Genomic DNA, 24,049 nt, shown 5'->3' on the forward strand with positions numbered 1-24,049 from the left:
GTGCAGAGCAGCTAGTGCAGGAGTGATGTGATCTCTTTTCTTAGTTTTAGTGAGAACACGAGCTGCAGCATTCTGGATCAACTGAAAGAGACTTATAGAGCAGCCTGATAATAAGGAGTTGACCTAAGAGACTTATAGAGCAGCCTGATAATAAGGAGTTGCAGTAATCCAGTCTCGAAGTAACGAATCTGAACCAATTTTTCTGCATCTTTTGAGACAAGATGTGCCTGATTTTGAAATATTACGTAGATGAAAGAATGCAGTCCTTGAGATTTGCTTTACGTGGGAGTTAAAGGACAAGTCCCGATCAAAGATAACGCCAAGATTCTTTACAGTGGTGTTGGATGCTAGGGCAATGCCCTACAGAATCCACATCACCAGATAATTGATCTCTGAGGTGCTCAGGGCCGATTAAAATTACTTGGTTTTGTCTGAGTTTAACATCAAGAAGTTGCAGGTCATCCATGTTTTTATGTCTTTAAGACATGCTTGAATTTTACGGAGTTGGTTGCTCTCCTCTGGTTTTATCGATAAATATAGTTGAGTATCATCTGCATAACAATGAAAGTTTATGGAGTGTTTCGATAATATTGCCCAAAGGAAGCATGTATAAGGTAAATAAAATTGGTCCAAGCACAGAACCTTGTGGAACTCCGTGACTAACGTTGGCGGTTATCGAGGCGTCATCGTTTACAAATACAAACTGAAATCGATCTGATAAGTAGGATTTAAACCAAATTAGTGCCGTGCCTGAAATGCCAATCGACTGCTCCAGTCTCTGTAACAGGATGTCATGGTCAATGTTGTCGAATGCAGCACTAAGGTCTAACAAGACCAGGACAGAGAGGAGTCCTTTATCTGCTGCCATTAAGAGGTCATTTGTAATTTTCACCAGTGCTGTCTCGGTGCTGTGGTGTTTCTAAACCTGATTGAAATTTCTCAAATAAACTATTATGATGTAGAAAGTCACAACTGATTTGACCACTTTCTCAAGGATCTTGGAGAGAAGGAAGGAGGTTGAGATCGGTCTGTAGTGAGCCAACACCTCTGGATCCAGAGTGGGCTTCTTCAGGAGAGGTTTAATAACAGCCACTTTGAAGGAGTGTGGTACGTGGCCTGTTAGCAGAGACATTGATAATATCTAATAGAGAGAGCCGCCAATTAAAAAACGTCTTAAGCAGCAGCCTCGGGATGGGGTCCAAGAGACAGGTAGATCGGTTCAAGTAGAAACCGTTGAAGATAATTGGTCACGGTTGATGGGAGAAAAGCCCTCAAATATACACCAGGGCATACAGTTTCAAGGCCATTCCACTTGAGGACAGATTGGCACTGGTTATGGGCAAGAGAATATTAATCTTGTCCCTAATAGTTAAAATCTTTTCATTAAAGAAGTTCATAAAGTCATTACCACTGAGGTTTATAGGAATGCTCCTACAGTGCTGAAGAGGTTTTTATTTTTTCTATTACTGAGTGGAGAAAAGATCAACGAAACAAACACTTTCGTGACACGAAAGTAAATGTTTAACTTATCGGTTTCAGTTCCGAGACACCATCAATATTGATCTTTAATCACTGTAGCAGCACCAAGATGACCCACACTCAGCAGACCTCCTCCATAGAGCAGCATCGGCTGCTGGCTGGCTGATTGCCAATCAGTCAGATTGGGGACAGCTGCCACAATCACATTTAGACTTTGATGAATTATCTTTTTATGCATAAAACCAAAAGCTCAAATAATTTATTTTATTTGTGTTTTAGTTTCTGTGGAAATAAACAGACATTTACTCAAGAACTGTGCTTTCATACAAATACCTCAAATGTGTACTTCACGAGTATAAATACTGTTCTTATTACTTCACTATATTTATCTATTTTAAAGGTTTACATCATTATTTATGTAAAAACGTTTCATGTTTCCAGCTACACACATTTATTTAATGAATATGAATGTATTAGTGATAATAGTTACTGGTGGTAATGTGTTTGTATAATGTTAATACTGTTTATAAATTAGTAATAATGTTCATTATTTTAGTATATAATCTTATTTTAGTGTATAGTGTTAATGTATTAATACTAATAACGTTAATACTGTATATATTCCTAATAATGTTCATTATTCTCGTGTATGACGTTATTGTTTTGTTAATAATGTTATAGATTTAGTAATATTTTAAATGTTAATGTATGACTCATCATATTAATACTGTTTATATAATACTAATAATATAGACTTTGGGGAGGTGTCACTTTGGTTAATTTTGCCGAACATGTTTTCAATATATTTTTTTCACAAAGCAGAAATGACAAAGTGTTGATGTTATGGTAAATGTTATGCGCTAGCTGTTTCCATCTGTTTCCAGTCTCTATGCTAAGCTAAGCTACCTAGCTGCTCTGTATTTAACGTACAGTTCTTCTCATTTATCTCCAGCCTTCTCGTCTCCTGACCTTTGACCCTTTCACGACATTTCCGATGTTCCCAAAGCGATGAGCCGCCTTCACCGTCGCCGCTATGGTCGCCCGTTACTAAGGTGACCCCTCCGCCGGCCAGAAGACCTCCGCCTCCTCCTCTCTGCTCGCGTCCAATCGGTGGCGGGGATGCACGTGATGGGCAGCGTCTCCCCGGCCAATGAGAGTGAGGCTTTCTTCCTCCAGGAAGAACCTCCGGCCCGCCCTCCGTCTGGAGCTTCAGAGGATGAAGACACCCAGAGGACACCAGGTCCTCCTCCTCCTCCACCTCCTCCCCCCCCACCTCCTCCTCCTCCTCCCCCCCCACCTCCTCCTCCACCTCCTCCCCCACCTCCTTCGATGCCAGGGGACCCGGGAGGAGGAGCCAAGAAGAGGAGGGTGAGGAGTTTCTTTTGGAAGACCATACCTGAGGATCAGGTGAGGTCACGTACTTATTATATTATTAAAGCGTGATATTTAACTGCATTTAAAATGTCACGCTGCCTTGCTCGTCGGCAGAAGGTAATCCTTCATTAGTCCCGCAGCAAACAAGAGATGTCGCAAACAAAAACAACATCAAAACAATTGTTAGAAATAAGCAATAAAAACACTGAAATAATACTTATTATAACTATTATTGCACAGTATATTATATATATATATATATATTTATATATGTATAATATATATGTAATTTGTATATATATATATATTATGTATATATGTTATATATATGTATAATTTATATACAGTATGTATATATATATATGTATGTATATATAAATATATATAAATATATATTTTTATATATACACATATATATATTTATATATATATATTCCATGTACATGTGTAATGTGTGTCTCAGGTGAGGGGGCGGAGCAACCTGTGGACTCAGGGTGGTGTGCAGCAGCATTACCAGATCGACGTCCAGACCATCGAGGAGCTGTTTGGTCAGAACGCCAAGGCCCCGCCCTCAAAGGGGGCGGGGCCCAGGAGCTCATTCAAAGAGGCCAAAGAGGAGGTGTGTGTGTGTGTGTGTGTGTGACTGTTTCCACTCTGACCTCAAGCTGACCTCGGTCCCTCTCCTCCTCCTCCTCCTCTTCACCTCCTCCTCTCCTCCTCTTCACCTCCTCCTCCTCTTCACCTCCTCCTCCTCCTCCTCCTCCTCCTCCTCCTCCTCCTCCAGGTCTCCATCCTGGACTCCAAGCGAGGGATGAACATCGGGATCTTCCTCAAGCAGTTCAGGAGGTAAAGAGACACAGGACCACTCCTCCATGGTCGACCTCAGCAAGCTGTTGTTCAGGAGCATGTGATACACCTGGCTGCCAGGTGAAGGTCATGGAACACAGAAACGATCTCTGAGTGAAGTAGAGGAGGAGTCTATTGTTGCACAATCACCTCAATAAATACTCATATTTAATGACAAGCCGTCAAACAGGAAGACATGAAGCTGTAGACGGGGTATGTGTGTGTGTGGGGGAGTGGGGTGTGTGGGTGTGTGGGGGTGGGGGGGGTGTGTGGGGGAGTGTGTGTGGGGGGAGTGTGTGGGGGGGTGTGGGGTGTGGGGGGGAGGTGTGTGGGGGTGGGGTGTGTGGGGAGGGTGTGTGGGTGTGGGTGGGGGTGTGTGGGGGGGTGTGGGGGGAGGTGGGGAGGGTGTGGGGGGGAAGTGTGTGTGGGGGGAGGTGGGTGTGGGGGGAGTGTGTGTGTGGTGGGGGAGTGTGTGGGGGGGGGGAGGGGGGGGGGGTGTGGGGGAGTGTGAGGGGGGGGAGTGTGTGGGGGAGAGTGTGTGTGGGGGTGTGTGTGGGGGGGTGTGTGGGTGTGTGTGGGGGGGGAGTGTGTGTGGGGGGGGGAGTGTGTGTGGGGGGGTGTTGAAGTGCGTGTGCTTGGTGCGTGTTGTGCGTCCTCGCCCTCGTCTCAAGGTGTTGTGGGTAAACAGATGCGGTGACGCCGGCTTGTTATGAGGGAGACGCTCTAACCCTCTGGAGGAGAACAGGACTACAAAGACACACAACTACAAAGAGACACAACTACAAAGAGACACAACACAACGACAAAGACTCACAACTACAAAGACTCACATCTACAAAGACACACAACTACAAAGACTCACAACTACAAAGAGACACAACACAACGACAAAGACTCACAACTACAAAGAGACACAACCACAAAGACTCACAACACAACCACAAAGACACACAACACAACCACAAAGACTCACAACACAACCACAAAGACACAACCACAAAGACTCACAACACAACCACAAAGACACACAACACAACCACAAAGACTCACAACACAACCACAAAGACTCACAACACAACCACAAAGACTCACAACACAACCACAAAGACTCACATGTGTTTTAGGTGTTACGTGTTTCATGACATTGAGGCACACAGTGTCCTCCATGTTGTTTTACACACAAACAGACACACAACATGAGGCTGTGGTTCAGTCAAGGGGCACACACCCTGCTCCCAAATATATACACATATATACATATATATATATTTATTTCAAAATATATATGTCAAATATACATATATGTATACATATATGTATATATATATATGTGTATACATATATGTGTATATGTATCTATACATATATATATATATGTATATATATGTATATTTGACATATATATACATATATATGTGTATACATATATGTGTATATATCTATACATATATATGTCAAATATATATATATGTATATATATGTATATTTGACATATATATACATATATATGTGTATACATATATGTGTATATATATCTATACATATATATGTCAAATATATATATGTATATATGTATATATGTATACTGTATATATATTTATATAACTTGATATATAGATATAATTATTTTTACAAAGATATAAGAAAACACACATTTAATAACCGCGATTTATTATTAATTCAATTCAATTCAGTTTATTTGTATAGCCCAATTTCACAAATTACAAATTTGTCTCGGAGTGCTTTACAATCTGTACACATAGACATCCCTGCCCCAAAACCTCACATCGGACCAGGAAAAACTCCCAAATAACCCTTCAGGGGAAAAAGGAAGAAACCTGCAGGAGAGCAACAGAGGAGGATCCCTCTCCTAGGATGGACAGATGCAATAGATGTAATGTGTACAGAAGGACAGATTTAGAGTTAAAATACATTCAATGAATATGACAGAGTGTATGAATAGTTCATAGTAGGCATATTCCACGATGGAGACCTCCACGATCCATCAGGCAGATGGCGGTGGGGAGGAGAGGAGGGCGGAGTCTCAACAGGACAGTGGCGTAGTCATGAGCAGGAATTCCACGACCCAGACGATCCATCAGGCAGATAGATCTATGCCGTCTCATAGGGTCCGATGACCCCATGAGACGAAAGTCAAAAGGACTTCCGGGAGAAAGCAGAGTTAGTAACGTGTGATTGAGAGATGAAAATTCATCCTTAAGGAGAGAAAAAGAGGAGATAGGTACTCAGTGCATCCTAACGTCCCGGCAGCTATAAGCCTATAGCAGCATATCAAGGGGCTGGACCAGGTGAACCTGATTCAGCCCTAACTATAAGCTCTGTCAAAGAGGAAGGTCTTAAGTCTACTCTTAAACGAGGTGACTGTGTCTGCCTCCCGGACTGAAATTGGAAGCTGGTTCCATAAAAGAGGAGCTTGATAACGAAAGGCTCTGGCTCCCATTCTACTTTTTAAGACTCTAGGAACTACAAGTAGTCCCGCATTTAGTGAGCGTAGCTCTCTAGTGGGGCAATATGGTACGACAAGCTCCTTAAGATATGATGGAGCATCACCAATCAAGGCTTTGTAGGTTAAGAGAAGAATTTTAAAAGTGATTCTTGATTTTACTGGGAGCCAGTGCAGAGCAGCTAGTGCAGGAGTGATGTGATCTCTTTTCTTAGTTTTAGTGAGAACACGAGCTGCAGCATTCTGGATCAACTGGAGGGACCTAAGAGATTTATTAGAGCAGCCTGCTAATAAGGAGTTGCAGTAATCCAGTCTCGAAGTAACGAACGCGTGAACCAATTTTTCTGCATCATTTTGAGACAAGATGTGCCTGATTTTTGAAATATTACGTAGATGAAAGAATGCAGTCCTTGAGATTTGCTTTACGTGGGAGTTAAAGGACAAGTCCCGATCAAAGATAACGCCAAGATTCTTTACAGTGGTGTTGGATGCCAGGGCAATGGCTACAGAATCCACATCACCAGATAATTGATCTCTGAGGTGCTCAGGGCCGATTAAAATTACTTCGGTTTTGTCTGAGTTTAACATCAAGAAGTTGCAGGTCATCCATGTTTTTATGTCTTTAAGACATGCTTGAATTTTACAGAGTTGGTTGCTCTCCTCTGGTTTTATCGATAAATATAGTTGAGTGTCATCTGCATAACAATGAAAGTTTATGGAGTGTTTCCTGATAATATTGCCCAAAGGAAGCATGTATAAGGTAAATAAAATTGGTCCAAGCACAGAACCTTGTGGAACTCCGTGACTAACGTTGGTGGTTATCGAGGCGACATCGTTTACAAATACAAACTGAGATCGATCTGATAAATAGGATTTAAACCAAATTAGTGCCGTGCCTGAAATGCCAATCGACTGCTCCAGTCTCTGTAACAGGATGTCATGGTCAATGGTGTCGAATGCAGCACTAAGGTCTAACAAGACCAGGACAGAGAGGAGTCCTTTATCTGCTGCCATTAAGAGGTCATTTGTAATTTTCACCAGTGCCGTCTCGGTGCTGTGGTGTTTTCTAAATCCTGATTGAAATTTCTCAAATAAACTATTATGATGTAGAAAGTCGCACAACTGATTTGCGACCACTTTCTCAAGGATCTTGGAGAGGAAGGGAGGTTAGAGATCGGTCTGTAGTTAGCCAATACCTCTGGATCCAGAGTGGGCTTCTTCAGGAGAGGTTTAATAACAGCCACCTTGAAGGAGTGTGGTACGTGGCCTGTTAGCAGAGACACATTGATAATATCTAATAGAGAGCCGCCAATTAAAGGCAAAACGTCTTTAAGCAGCCTCCGGGATGGGGTCCAAGAGACAGGTAGACGTGTTCAAGTAGAAACCGTTGAAAATAATTGGTCACGGTTGATAGGAGAAAATCCTCCAAATATACACCAGGGCATACAGCGGTTTCAAGGCCATTCCACTTGAGGACAGATTGGCACTGGTTATGGGCAAGAGATTATTAATCTTGTCCCTAATAGTTAAAATCTTTTCATTAAAGAAGTTCATAAAGTCATTACCACTAAGGTTTATAGGAATGCTCGGCTCCACAGAGCTGTGACTCTCTGTCAGCCTGGCTACAGTGCTGAAGAGAAACCTGGGGTTGTTTTTATTTTTTTCTATTACTGATGAGTAATAGGCTGCTCTGGCATTACGGAGGGCCTTCTTATATGTTTTAAGACTATCTCGCCAAACTAAGCGGGATTCTTCGAGATTAGTTGAACGCCATATGCGTTATTACTGATAATAACCGTAGTGACTCCTCCCCCTCCTCCTCCAGGCCCAATCAGACGATAGTAGACGATATTCGCCATGGCAACAGTGCGCCGTACGGGGCGGAGCCTCTGAGAGAGCTGCTGAAGCTGCTGCCAGAGGCCGAGGAGGTAACACACACACACACACAGACACACACACAGACACACACACACAGAGACTTCTTCTTGTTCTTCTTCTTGTTCTTCTTGTTCTTCTTCTTGTTCTTCTTGTTCTTGTTCTTGTTCTTCTTGTTCTTCTTGTTCTTGTTCTTCTTCTTGTTCTTGTTCTTCTTGTTCTTGTTCTTCTTCTTGTTCTTCTTGTTCTTGTTCTTGTTCTTCTTCTTCACGTGTTTCCTGTCCTCAGGTGAAGAAGTTGAGGTCGTACCGAGGAGACATCGCTAAGCTCTCATTGGCCGATTCCTTCGTGTACCTGTTGATCCAGCTCCCCAGGTGAGAGTATTGTATAATCGTGATGCCAAATATGTGGGTTATTTCATGTCCCTTGAGATGATGGAGAAGAAGTTTCGAGCGACACGGTACTTGATAAGAACACAAAGTTTATTCTACAAGGTACGTGCCGAAGACAGACATCTAGAATGACTGGAAACTTTCAGGGTCCGGATGAGAAAGTTCAATGGTTTATCATGTTGTCACGGGTTATATAGACAGAGGAAAGAGGAGGCGTTCATCTTATGGGCTGGCAATGGTTTCGAGCGGGCTTCTAGCCCCCCCTCCCATGATCTCATGCTACCTAATGTAAACCATCTGGTCCAGCTCTAAGCAATGGTATTCTATACCATGGACACCTTGTGGGCCTCTGGGATCTTTAAGAGCTGTAATGCAAAATACACAACAAGAGCTTTGACCTTTGACCTCCACAAACTACACAAGTTTTACTTTGAAGGAAATATTTCTACGTGAATTTTTGTCAATAAAAATAAAATGTTGTTTTATTGTTATTTATATATACAGGACTGTCTCAGAAAATTAGAATATTGTGATAAAGTTCTTTATTTTCTGTAATGCAATTAAAAAAACAAAAATGTCATGCATTCTGGATTCATTACAAATCAACTGAAATATTGCAAGCCTTTTATTCTTTTAATATTGCTGATTCTGGCTTACAGCTTAAGAAAACTCAAATATCCTATTTCTAAATATTAGAATATCATGAAAAAGTATACTAGTAGGGTATTAAACAAATCACTTGAATCGTCTAATTAACTCGAAACACCTGGAAACACATTTTCAAATGTTTGATTTTGTTTTGCTGTTAGAAATCTTTTTTTTTACTTGGTCTGAGGAAATATTCAAATTTTATGAGATAGGATTTTAGAGTTTTCTTAAGCTGTAAGCCATAATCAGCAATATTAAAAGAATAAAAGGCTTGCAATATTTCAGTTGATTTGTAATGAATCCAGAATGCATGACATTTTTGTTTTTTTAATTGCATTACAGAAAATAAAGAACTTTATCACAATATTCTAATTTTCTGAGACAGTCCTGTATATATATATATATATTTTTTTAACAGTATTTATTTTTTCTAATGTATTGTTTCGTTTTCGCTGCACGGTGGTGTAGTGGCTAGCACTGCCGCCTCACAGCCAGAGGGCCGTGGGTTCAATTCCCGGTGTGGGCGGTCCGTCTGTGTGGAGCGTGTTCTCCCCGTGGCAGCGTGGGTTCCCTCCGGGTTCTCCGGCTTCCTCTTACAGTCCAAAGACATGCAGCAGGTTAACTGATGTCTAAATGTCCCATAGGTGTGAATGTAGAGTGACTGGTTGTCTGTCTCTATGTGAGCCTGAGATGGACTGTGACCTGTCCAGGTGACCCGTCCAGGTGACCTGTCCAGGTGACCCGTCCAGGTGACCTGTCCAGGTGACTCGTCCAGGTGACCTGTCCAGGGTGTCCCCCGCCTTCGCCCTGTCAGCTGGGATCGGCTCCAGCGCCCCGCGACCCTAATGAGGATAAGCGGTATTGATAATGGATGGATGGATGGATGAAACTGATTTCTTTAGTCGAATCCCTTCATGGCTCCAAATAGAATCAAGATAAAGATAAAGAATAGAGATAAAGAATAGAGATAAAGATAAAGAATAAAGAATAGAGATAAAGAATAGAGATAAAGATAAAGAATAAAGAATAGAGATAAAGAATAGAGATAGAGAATAGAGATAAAGAATAGAGATAAAGAATAGAGATAAAGAATAGAGATAGAGAATAGAGATAAAGAATAGAGATAAATAATAGAGATAAAGAATAAAGATAAAGAATAGAGATAAAGAATAGAGATAAAGAATAAAGATAAAGAATAGAGATAGAGAATAGAGATAAAGAATAGAGATAAAGAATAAAGAATAGAGATAAAGAATAGAGATAAAGAATAAAGATAGAGAATAGAGATAAAGAATAGAGATAAAGAATAAAGATAGAGAATAGAGATAGAGAATAGAGATAAAGAATAAAGAATAAAGATAAAGAATAGAGATAAAGAATAGAGATAAAGAATAGAGATAAAGAATAGAGATAAAGAATAGAGATAAAGAATAAAGATAGAGAATAGAGATAGAGAATAGAGATAAAGAATAAAGAATAGAGATAAAGAATAGAGATAAAGAATAGAGATAAAGAATAAAGATAAAGAATAGAGATAGAGAATAGAGATAAAGAATGAAGATAAAGAATAGAGATAAAGATAAAGAATAGAGATAAAGATAAAGAATAGAGATAAAGAATAGAGATAAAGATAAAGAATAGAGATAAAGAATAGAGATAAAGAATAGAGATAAAGAATAAAGATAAAGAATAGAGATAAAGAATAGAGATAAAGAATAGAGATAAAGAATAGAGATAAAGCATAGAGATAAAGAATAGAGATAAAGAATAAAGATAAAGAATAGAGATAAAGAATAGAGATAAAGAATAAAGATAAAGAATAGAGATAAAGACCCGGCGCTCTGAGTTGTTCCCCAGATGGTGACCGTGATGAAGAGCTGGTGATGAAGAGCTGGTGATGAAGAGCTCAGGGAACGTTAGAGACGCAATGAAACACGTTTTATTGATTCTTTTGTTTTGACACCCTTCTTCCTCGAGATGTGACTTTTCTTTGTATTAAGTTACATTTTAAATGTAATCCTTCATAATAATGAGTGAACGTTGTCTCATAATAATGAGTGAATGTTGTCTAATAATAATGAGTGAATGTTGTCTAATAATAATGAGTGAACGTTGTCTCAGTAATGAGTGAACGTTGTCTCATAATAATGAGTGAACGTTGTCTCATAATAATGAGTGAACGTTGTCTCATAATAATGAGTGAACGTTGTCTCATAATAATGAGTGAACGTTGTCTCATAATAATGAGTGAACGTTGTCTCATAATAATGAGTGAACGTTGTCTCATAATAATGAGTGAACGTTGTCTCATAATAATGAGTGAACGTTGTCTCATAATAATGAGTGAACGTTGTCTCATAATAATGAGTGAACGTTGTCTCATAATAATGAGTGAACGTTGTCTCATAATAATGAGTGAACGTTGTCTCATAATAATGAGTGAACGTTGTCTCATAGTAATGAGTGAACGTTGTCTCATAATAATGAGTGAACGTTGTCTCATAATAATGAGTGAACGTTGTCTCATAATAATGAGTGAACGTTGTCTCATAATAATGAGTGAACGTTGTCTCATAATAATGAGTGAACGTTGTCTCATAATAATGAGTGAACGTTGTCTCATAATAATGAGTGAACGTTGTCTCATAATAATGAGTGAACGTTGTCTCATAATAATGAGTGAACGTTGTCTCATAATAATGAGTGAACGTTGTCTCATAATAATGAGTGAACGTTGACTCATAATAATGAGTGAACGTTGTCTCATAATAATGAGTGAACGTTGTCTCATAGTAATGAGTGAACGTTGTCTCATAATAATGAGTGAACGTTGTCTCATAATAATGAGTGAACGTTGTCTCATAATAATGAGTGAACGTTGTCTCATAATAATGAGTGAACGTTGTCTCATAGTAATGAGTGAACGTTGTCTCATAATAATGAGTGAACGTTGTCTCATAGTAATGAGTGAACGTTGTCTCATAATAATGAGTGAACGTTGTCTCATAATAATGAGTGAACGTTGTCTCATAATAATGAGTGAACGTTGTCTCATAATAATGAGTGAACGTTGTCTCATAATAATGAGTGAACGTTGTCTCATAATAATGAGTGAACGTTGTCTCATAATAATGAGTGAACGTTGTCTCATAGTAATGAGTGAACGTTGTCTCATAGTAATGAGTGAACGTTGTCTCATAATAATGAGTGAACGTTGTCTCATAATAATGAGTGAACGTTGTCTCATAGTAATGAGTGAACGTTGTCTCATAGTAATGAGTGAACGTTGTCTCATAATAATGAGTGAACGTTGTCTCATAATAATGAGTGAACGTTGTCTCATAGTAATGAGTGAACGTTGTCTCATAATAATGAGTGAACGTTGTCTCATAATAATGAGTGAACGTTGTCTCATAGTAATGAGTGAACGTCGTCTCATAGTAATGAGTGAACGTCGTCTCATAGTAATGAGTGAACGTTGTCTCATAATAATGAGTGAACGTCGTCTCATAATAATGAGTGAACGTCGTCTCATAATAATGAGTGAACGTTGTCTCATAATAATGAGTGAACGTTGTCTCATAATAATGAGTGAACGTTGTCTCATAATAATGAGTGAACGTTGTCTCATAATAATGAGTGAACGTTGTCTCATAATAATGAGTGAACGTTGTCTCATAATAATGAGTGAACGTTGTCTCATAATAATGAGTGAACGTTGTCTCATAATAATGAGTGAACGTTGTCTCATAATGAGTGAACGTCGTCTCATAATAATGAGTGAACGTCGTCTCATAATAATGAGTGAACGTCGTCTCATAATAATGAGTGAACGTCGTCTCATAATAATGAGTGAACGTTGTCTCATAATAATGAGTGAACGTTGTCTCATAGTAATGAGTGAACGTTGTCTCATAATAATGAGTGAACGTTGTCTCATAATAATGAGTGAACGTTGTCTCATAGTAATGAGTGAACGTTGTCTCATAATAATGAGTGAACGTTGTCTCATAGTAATGAGTGAACGTTGTCTCATAATAATGAGTGAACGTTGTCTCATAATAATGAGTGAACGTTGTCTCATAATAATGAGTGAACGTTGTCTCATAATAATGAGTGAACGTTGTCTCATAATAATGAGTGAACGTTGTCTCATAATAATGAGTGAACGTTGTCTCATAGTAATGAGTGAACGTTGTCTCATAATAATGAGTGAACGTTGTCTCATAGTAATGAGTGAACGTTGTCTCATAATAATGAGTGAACGTCGTCTCATAATAATGAGTGAACGTTGTCTCATAATAATGAGTGAACGTTGTCTCATAGTAATGAGTGAACGTTGTCTCATAATAATGAGTGAACGTTGTCTCATAATAATGAGTGAACGTTGTCTCATAATAATGAGTGAACGTTGTCTCATAATAATGAGTGAACGTTGTCTCATAATAATGAGTGAACGTCGTCTCATAATAATGAGTGAACGTCGTCTCATAATAATGAGTGAACGTCGTCTCATAATAATGAGTGAACGTTGTCTCATAATAATGAGTGAACGTTGTCTCATAGTAATGAGTGAACGTTGTCTCATAATAATGAGTGAACGTTGTCTCATAGTAATGAGTGAACGTCGTCTCATAATAATGAGTGAACGTCGTCTCATAATAATGAGTGAACGTCGTCTCATAATAATGAGTGAACGTTGTCTCATAGTAATGAGTGAACGTTGTCTCATAATAATGAGTGAACGTTGTCTCATAATAATGAGTGAACGTTGTCTCATAATAATGAGTGAACGTTGTCTCATAATAATGAGTGAACGTCGTCTCATAATAATGAGTGAACGTCGTCTCATAATAATGAGTGAACGTTGTCTCATAATAATGAGTGAACGTTGTCTCATAATAATGAGTGAACGTTGTCTCATAATAATGAGTGAACGTTGTCTCATAATAATGAGTGAACGTTGTCTCATAATAATGAGTGAACGTTGTCTCATAATAATGAGTGAACGTTGTCTCATAGTAATGAGTGAACGTTGTCTCATAATAATGAGTGAACGTTGTCTCATAATAATGAGTGAACGTCGTCTCATAATAATGAGTGAACGTCGTCTCATAATAATGAGTGAACGGCGTCATAGTAATGAGTGAACGTTGTCTCATAATAATGAGTGAACGTTGTCTCATAGTAATGAGTGAACGTTGTCTCATAATAATGAGTGAACGTTGTCTCATAATAATGAGTGAACGTTGTCTCATAGTAATGAGTGAACGTTGTCTCATAATAATGAGTGAACGTTGTCTCATAGTAATGAGTGAACGTCGTCTCATAGTAATGAGTGAACGTCGTCTCATAATAATGAGTGAACGTTGTCTCATAATAATGAGTGAACGTTGTCTCATAATAATGAGTGAACGTTGTCTCATAATAATGAGTGAACGTTGTCTCATAATAATGAGTGAACGTTGTCTCATAGTAATGAGTGAACGTTGTCTCATAATAATGAGTGAACGTTGTCTCATAATAATGAGTGAACGTTGTCTCATAATAATGAGTGAACGTTGTCTCATAATAATGAGTGAACGTTGTCTCATAATAATGAGTGAACGTTGTCTCATAGTAATGAGTGAACGTTGTCTCATAATAATGAGTGAACGTTGTCTCATAATAATGAGTGAACGTTGTCTCATAATAATGAGTGAACGTTGTCTCATAATAATGAGTGAACGTTGTCTCATAGTAATGAGTGAACGTTGTCTCATAATAATGAGTGAACGTTGTCTCATAGTAATGAGTGAACGTTGTCTCATAATAATGAGTGAACGTTGTCTCATAATAATGAGTGAACGTTGTCTCATAATAATGAGTGAACGTTGTCTCATAATAATGAGTGAACGTTGTCTCATAATAATGAGTGAACGTTGTCTCATAGTAATGAGTGAACGTTGTCTCATAATAATGAGTGAACGTCGTCTCATAATAATGAGTGAACGTCGTCTCATAATAATGAGTGAACGTCGTCTCATAATAATGAGTGAACGTTGTCTCATAATAATGAGTGAACGTCGTCTCATAATAATGAGTGAACGTTGTCTCATAATAATGAGTGAACGTTGTCTCATAGTAATGAGTGAACGTTGTCTCATAATAATGAGTGAACGTTGTCTCATAATAATGAGTGAACGTTGTCTCATAATAATGAGTGAACGTTGTCTCATAATAATGAGTGAACGTTGTCTCATAATAATGAGTGAACGTTGTCTCATAATAATGAGTGAACGTTGTCTCATAATAATGAGTGAACGTTGTCTCATAGTAATGAGTGAACGTTGTCTCATAATAATGAGTGAACGTTGTCTCATAATAATGAGTGAACGTTGTCTCATAATAATGAGTGAACGTTGTCTCATAGTAATGAGTGAACGTTGTCTCATAGTAATGAGTGAACGTCGTCTCATAATAATGAGTGAACGTTGTCTCATAATAATGAGTGAACGTTGTCTCATAATAATGAGTGAACGTTGTCTCATAGTAATGAGTGAACGTTGTCTCATAATAATGAGTGAACGTTGTCTCATAATAATGAGTGAACGTTGTCTCATAATAATGAGTGAACGTTGTCTCATAATAATGAGTGAACGTTGTCTCATAATAATGAGTGAACGTCGTCTCATAATAATGAGTGAACGTTGTCTCATAATAATGAGTGAACGTTGTCTCATAGTAATGAGTGAACGTTGTCTCATAATAATGAGTGAACGTTGTCTCATAGTAATGAGTGAACGTTGTCTCATAATAATGAGTGAACGTTGTCTCATAGTAATGAGTGAACGTTGTCTCATAATAATGAGTGAACGTTGTCTCATAATAATGAGTGAACGTCGTCTCATAATAATGAGTGAACGTTGTCTCATAATAATGAGTGAACGTTGTCTCATAATAATGAGTGAACGTTGTCTCATAATAATGAGTGAACGTTGTCTCATAATAATGAGTGAACGTTGTCTCATAATAATGAGTGAACGTTGTCTCATAGTAATGAGTGAACGTTGTCTCATAATAATGAGTGAACGTTGTCTCATAATAATGAGTGAACGTTGTCTCATAGTAATGAGTGAACGTTGTCTCATAATAATGAGTGAACGTTGTCTCATAGTAATGAGTGAACGTTGTCTCATAATAATGAGTGAACGTTGTCTCATAATAATGAGTGAACGTTGTCTCATAGTAATGAGTGAACGTTGTCTCATAATAATGAGTGAACGTTGTCTCATAATAATGAGTGAACGTTGTCTCATAGTAATGAGTGAACGTTGTCTCATAGTAATGAGTGAACGTCGTCTCATAATAATGAGTGAACGTTGTCTCATAATAATGAGTGAACGCTGTCTCATAATAATGAGTGAACGTTGTCTCATAATAATGAGTGAACGTTGTCTCATAATAATGAGTGAACGTTGTCTCATAATAATGAGTGAACGTTGTCTCATAATAATGAGTGAACGTTGTCTCATAGTAATGAGTGAACGTTGTCTCATAATAATGAGTGAACGTTGTCTCATAATAATGAGTGAACGTTGTCTCATAATAATGAGTGAACGTTGTCTCATAATAATGAGTGAACGTTGTCTCATAATAATGAGTGAACGTTGTCTCATAATAATGAGTGAACGTTGTCTCATAATAATGAGTGAACGTCGTCTCATAGTAATGAGTGAACGTCGTCTCATAATAATGAGTGAACGTTGTCTCATAATAATGAGTGAACGTTGTCTCATAATAATGAGTGAACGTTGTCTCATAATAATGAGTGAACGTTGTCTCATAGTAATGAGTGAACGTTGTCTCATAATAATGAGTGAACGTTGTCTCATAATAATGAGTGAACGTTGTCTCATAATAATGAGTGAACGTTGTCTCATAATAATGAGTGAACGTTGTCTCATAATAATGAGTGAACGTTGTCTCATAATAATGAGTGAACGTTGTCTCATAATAATGAGTGAACGCCGCCTCACAATAATGAGTGAACGTTGTCTCATAATAATGAGTGAACGTTGTCTCATAATAATGAGTGAACGTTGTCTCATAATAATGAGTGAACGTTGTCTCATAGTAATGAGTGAACGTTGTCTCATAATAATGAGTGAACGTTGTCTCATAATAATGAGTGAACGTTGTCTCATAATAATGAGTGAACGTTGTCTCATAATAATGAGTGAACGTTGTCTCATAATAATGAGTGAACGTTGTCTCATAGTAATGAGTGAACGTTGTCTCATAATAATGAGTGAACGTTGTCTCATAATAATGAGTGAACGTTGTCTCATAATAATGAGTGAACGTTGTCTCATAATAATGAGTGAACGTTGTCTCATAATAATGAGTGAACGTTGTCTCATAATAATGAGTGAACGTTGTCTCATAATAATGAGTGAACGTTGTCTCATAATAATGAGTGAACGTTGTCTCATAATAATGAGTGAACGTTGTCTCATAGTAATGAGTGAACGTTGTCTCATAATAATGAGTGAACGTTGTCTCATAATAATGAGTGAACGTTGTCTCATAGTAATGAGTGAACGTTGTCTCATAATAATGAGTGAACGCTGTCTCATAATAATGAGTGAACGTCGTCTCATAATAATGAGTGAACGTTGTCTCATAATAATGAGTGAACGTTGTCTCATAGTAATGAGTGAACGTTGTCTCATAATAATGAGTGAACGTTGTCTCATAATAATGAGTGAACGTTGTCTCATAATAATGAGTGAACGTTGTCTCATAGTAATGAGTGAACGTTGTCTCATAGTAATGAGTGAACGTCGTCTCATAGTAATGAGTGAACGTCGTCTCATAATAATGAGTGAACGTTGTCTCATAATAATGAGTGAACGTTGTCTCATAGTAATGAGTGAACGTTGTCTCATAATAATGAGTGAACGTTGTCTCATAATAATGAGTGAACGTTGTCTCATAATAATGAGTGAACGTTGTCTCATAATAATGAGTGAACGTTGTCTCATAGTAATGAGTGAACGTTGTCTCATAATAATGAGTGAACGTTGTCTCATAATAATGAGTGAACGTTGTCTCATAATAATGAGTGAACGTTGTCTCATAATAATGAGTGAACGTTGTCTCATAATAATGAGTGAACGTTGTCTCATAATAATGAGTGAACGTTGTCTCATAATAATGAGTGAACGTTGTCTCATAATAATGAGTGAACGTTGTCTCATAGTAATGAGTGAACGTTGTCTCATAGTAATGAGTGAACGTTGTCTCATAATAATGAGTGAACGTTGTCTCATAATAATGAGTGAACGTTGTCTCATAGTAATGAGTGAACGTTGTCTCATAGTAATGAGTGAACGTCGTCTCATAATAATGAGTGAACGTTGTCTCATAATAATGAGTGAACGTTGTCTCATAATAATGAGTGAACGTTGTCTCATAATAATGAGTGAACGTTGTCTCATAATAATGAGTGAACGTTGTCTCATAATAATGAGTGAACGTTGTCTCATAATAATGAGTGAACGTTGTCTCATAGTAATGAGTGAACGTTGTCTCATAATAATGAGTGAACGTTGTCTCATAATAATGAGTGAACGTTGTCTCATAATAATGAGTGAACGTTGTCTCATAATAATGAGTGAACGTTGTCTCATAATAATGAGTGAACGTTGTCTCATAATAATGAGTGAACGTCGTCTCATAATAATGAGTGAACGTCGTCTCATAGTAATGAGTGAACGTTGTCTCATAGTAATGAGTGAACGTTGTCTCATAATAATGAGTGAACGTTGTCTCATAATAATGAGTGAACGTTGTCTCATAATAATGAGTGAACGTTGTCTCATAGTAATGAGTGAACGTTGTCTCATAATAATGAGTGAACGTTGTCTCATAATAATGAGTGAACGTTGTCTCATAATAATGAGTGAACGCTGTCTCATAGTAATGAGTGAACGTTGTCTCATAATAATGAGTGAACGTTGTCTCATAATAATGAGTGAACGTTGTCTCATAGTAATGAGTGAACGTTGTCTCATAATAATGAGTGAACGTTGTCTCATAATAATGAGTGAACGTTGTCTCATAATAATGAGTGAACGTTGTCTCATAGTAATGAGTGAACGTTGTCTCATAATAATGAGTGAACGTTGTCTCATAATAATGAGTGAACGTTGTCTCATAGTAATGAGTGAACGTTGTCTCATAATAATGAGTGAACGTTGTCTCATAATAATGAGTGAACGTTGTCTCATAATAATGAGTGAACGTTGTCTCATAATAATGAGTGAACGTTGTCTCATAGTAATGAGTGAACGTTGTCTCATAATAATGAGTGAACGTTGTCTCATAGTAATGAGTGAACGTTGTCTCATAATAATGAGTGAACGTTGTCTCATAATAATGAGTGAACGTTGTCTCATAATAATGAGTGAACGTTGTCTCATAGTAATGAGTGAACGTTGTCTCATAATAATGAGTGAACGTTGTCTCATAATAATGAGTGAACGTTGTCTCATAATAATGAGTGAACGTTGTCTCATAATAATGAGTGAACGTTGTCTCATAATAATGAGTGAACGTTGTCTCATAATAATGAGTGAACGTTGTCTCATAATAATGAGTGAACGTTGTCTCATAATAATGAGTGAACGTTGTCTCATAATAATGAGTGAACGTTGTCTCATAGTAATGAGTGAACGTTGTCTCATAATAATGAGTGAACGTTGTCTCATAATAATGAGTGAACGTTGTCTCATAATAATGAGTGAACGTTGTCTCATAGTAATGAGTGAACGTTGTCTCATAATAATGAGTGAACGTTGTCTCATAATAATGAGTGAACGTTGTCTCATAGTAATGAGTGAACGTCGTCTCATAGTAATGAGTGAACGTCGTCTCATAGTAATGAGTGAACGTTGTCTCATAGTAATGAGTGAACGTCGTCTCATAATAATGAGTGAACGTTGTCTCATAATAATGAGTGAACGTTGTCTCATAATAATGAGTGAACGTCGTCTCATAATAATGAGTGAACGTCGTCTCATAGTAATGAGTGAACGTCGTCTCATAATAATGAGTGAACGTCGTCTCATAATAATGAGTGAACGTTGTCTCATAATAATGAGTGAACGTTGTCTCATAATAATGAGTGAACGTTGTCTCATAATAATGAGTGAACGTTGTCTCATAATAATGAGTGAACGTTGTCTCATAATAATGAGTGAACGTTGTCTCATAATAATGAGTGAACGTTGTCTCATAATAATGAGTGAACGTTGTCTCATAGTAATGAGTGAACGTTGTCTCATAATAATGAGTGAACGTTGTCTCATAATAATGAGTGAACGTTGTCTCATAGTAATGAGTGAACGTTGTCTCATAGTAATGAGTGAACGTCGTCTCATAATAATGAGTGAACGTTGTCTCATAATAATGAGTGAACGTTGTCTCATAGTAATGAGTGAACGTTGTCTCATAATAATGAGTGAACGTTGTCTCATAATAATGAGTGAACGTTGTCTCATAATAATGAGTGAACGTTGTCTCATAATAATGAGTGAACGTTGTCTCATAATAATGAGTGAACGTTGTCTCATAGTAATGAGTGAACGTTGTCTCATAATAATGAGTGAACGTTGTCTCATAATAATGAGTGAACGTTGTCTCATAATAATGAGTGAACGTTGTCTCATAGTAATGAGTGAACGTTGTCTCATAATAATGAGTGAACGTTGTCTCATAATAATGAGTGAACGTTGTCTCATAATAATGAGTGAACGCTGTCTCATAATAATGAGTGAACGTTGTCTCATAATAATGAGTGAACGTTGTCTCATAATAATGAGTGAACGTTGTCTCATAATAATGAGTGAACGTTGTCTCATAATAATGAGTGAACGTTGTCTCATAGTAATGAGTGAACGTTGTCTCATAATAATGAGTGAACGTTGTCTCATAATAATGAGTGAACGTTGTCTCATAATAATGAGTGAACGTCGTCTCATAATAATGAGTGAACGTCGTCTCATAATAATGAGTGAACGTCGTCTCATAATAATGAGTGAACGTCGTCTCATAGTAATGAGTGAACGTCGTCTCATAGTAATGAGTGAACGTTGTCTCATAGTAATGAGTGAACGTTGTCTCATAATAATGAGTGAACGTTGTCTCATAGTAATGAGTGAACGTTGTCTCATAATAATGAGTGAACGTTGTCTCATAATAATGAGTGAACGTTGTCTCATAGTAATGAGTGAACGTTGTCTCATAATAATGAGTGAACGTTGTCTCATAGTAATGAGTGAACGTTGTCTCATAATAATGAGTGAACGTTGTCTCATAATAATGAGTGAACGTTGTCTCATAATAATGAGTGAACGTTGTCTCATAGTAATGAGTGAACGTTGTCTCATAATAATGAGTGAACGTTGTCTCATAATAATGAGTGAACGTTGTCTCATAGTAATGAGTGAACGTTGTCTCATAATAATGAGTGAACGTTGTCTCATAGTAATGAGTGAACGTTGTCTCATAATAATGAGTGAACGTTGTCTCATAGTAATGAGTGAACGTTGTCTCATAATAATGAGTGAACGTTGTCTCATAATAATGAGTGAACGTTGTCTCATAATAATGAGTGAACGTTGTCTCATAATAATGAGTGAACGTTGTCTCATAGTAATGAGTGAACGTTGTCTCATAATAATGAGTGAACGTTGTCTCATAATAATGAGTGAACGTTGTCTCATAGTAATGAGTGAACGTCGTCTCATAGTAATGAGTGAACGTCGTCTCATAGTAATGAGTGAACGTCGTCTCATAATAATGAGTGAACGTCGTCTCATAATAATGAGTGAACGTTGTCTCATAATAATGAGTGAACGTCGTCTCATAATAATGAGTGAACGTTGTCTCATAATAATGAGTGAACGTTGTCTCATAATAATGAGTGAACGTTGTCTCATAATAATGAGTGAACGTTGTCTCATAGTAATGAGTGAACGTTGTCTCATAATAATGAGTGAACGTTGTCTCATAATAATGAGTGAACGTTGTCTCATAATAATGAGTGAACGTTGTCTCATAATAATGAGTGAACGTTGTCTCATAGTAATGAGTGAACGTTGTCTCATAATAATGAGTGAACGTTGTCTCATAATAATGAGTGAACGTTGTCTCATAATAATGAGTGAACGTTGTCTCATAGTAATGAGTGAACGTTGTCTCATAATAATGAGTGAACGTTGTCTCATAATAATGAGTGAACGTTGTCTCATAGTAATGAGTGAACGTTGTCTCATAATAATGAGTGAACGTTGTCTCATAATAATGAGTGAACGTTGTCTCATAATAATGAGTGAACGTCGTCTCATAGTAATGAGTGAACGTCGTCTCATAATAATGAGTGAACGTCGTCTCATAATAATGAGTGAACGTTGTCTCATAATAATGAGTGAACGTTGTCTCATAATAATGAGTGAACGTTGTCTCATAGTAATGAGTGAACGTTGTCTAATAATAATGAGTGAACGTTGTCTCATAGTAATGAGTGAACGTTGTCTCATAGTAATGAGTGAACGTTGTCTAATAATAATGAGTGAACGTTGTCTCATAATAATGAGTGAACGTTGTATAATAATAATACTTTAATCTGCAGTTTCTCTCTGCGCATCGAGTCTCTGCTGCTGGAGGAGGAGTTCCCCACAGCGAGCGCCGTCATGGAGCGAGACCTGGGGGTCCTACAGGCCGCCACCAGAGGTACTGGAGACGCACAACACACACACAACACAACACGCACAACACACACACAACACAACACGCACAACACACACACACACAACACGCACAACACACACACATAATAATATTACACAATAATAATAATACACATAATAATAATAATATATATAATAATAATAATAAATATAATATTATTAATAATATTAATATAATATATATAATAATATATAACATAATACATACACACACAACACACACACATACACACACACACACTATAATAACACATAATAATATACACAATACACAATATTAATATACACAATACACACAACACACACACAACACACACAACACACACGCACAACAGACACACAATTCAATTCAGTTTATTTGTATAGCCCAATTTCACAAATTACAAATTTGTCTCAGAGTGCTGCACAATCTGTACACATAGACATCCCATCATAGGGTCCGATGACCCCATGAGACGTGAAGTCAAAAGGACTCCGGGGAGAAAGAGTTAGTCACGTGAGATGGAGAGATGAACATTCATCCTTAAGGAGAGAAAAGAGGAGAGAGGAGCTCAGTGCATCCTAAACGTCCATAAGGAGAGAGGAGAGGAGAGAGGAGCTCAGTGTATCCTAAGCGTCCATAAGGAGAGAGGAGAGGAGAGAGGAGCTCAGTGTATCCTAAGCGTCCATAAGGAGAGAGGAGAGGAGAGAGGAGCTCAGTGTCTCCTAAGCGTCCCGAAGGAGAGAGGAGAGGAGAGAGGAGCTCAGTGCATCCTAAACGTCCTTAAGGAGAGAGGAGAGAGGAGCTCAGTGTATCCTAAGCGTCCTTAAGGAGAGAGGAGAGGAGCTCAGTGCATCCTAAACGTCCATAAGGAGAGAGGAGAGAGGAGCTCAGTGTATCCTAAGCGTCCATAAGGAGAGAGGAGAGAGGAGAGAGGAGCTCAGTGTATCCTAAGCGTCCATAAGGAGAGAGGAGAGGAGCTCAGTGTATCCTAAACGTCCATAAGGAGAGAGGAGAGAGGAGCTCAGTGTATCCTAAGCGTCCATAAGGAGAGAGGAGAGGAGAGAGGAGCTCAGTGTATCCTAAACGTCCATAAGGAGAGAGGAGAGAGGAGCCCAGTGTATCCTAAGCGTCCATAAGGAGAGAGAGAGAGAGAGGTGCTCAGTGCATCCTAACGTCCCCGCAGCTATAAGCC

General features: G+C 38.0%; 1 protein-coding gene across 1 annotated transcript in view; it reads left to right on the forward strand.

Annotated features, from left to right (window-relative positions):
• The first annotated feature begins 2,437 nt into the window (after positions 1-2,437).
• The window catches only part of LOC130212190 (FH2 domain-containing protein 1-like), a 35,318-nt gene continuing 13,706 nt past the window's right edge, over positions 2,438-24,049 (forward strand). Inside the window, exons 1-6 of the mRNA XM_056443331.1 lie at positions 2,438-2,886; positions 3,317-3,472; positions 3,638-3,699; positions 7,989-8,091; positions 8,327-8,412; positions 22,757-22,857. Of these exons, the coding sequence (XP_056299306.1) occupies positions 2,599-2,886; positions 3,317-3,472; positions 3,638-3,699; positions 7,989-8,091; positions 8,327-8,412; positions 22,757-22,857 (796 nt within the window). The 5' untranslated portion in view covers positions 2,438-2,598. The remainder of the gene's footprint in view (positions 2,887-3,316; positions 3,473-3,637; positions 3,700-7,988; positions 8,092-8,326; positions 8,413-22,756; positions 22,858-24,049) is intronic.

The sequence above is a fragment of the Pseudoliparis swirei genome, chromosome 21, assembly GCF_029220125.1.
Source record: "Pseudoliparis swirei isolate HS2019 ecotype Mariana Trench chromosome 21, NWPU_hadal_v1, whole genome shotgun sequence".
Taxonomy (NCBI): Eukaryota; Metazoa; Chordata; class Actinopteri; order Perciformes; family Liparidae; genus Pseudoliparis; species Pseudoliparis swirei.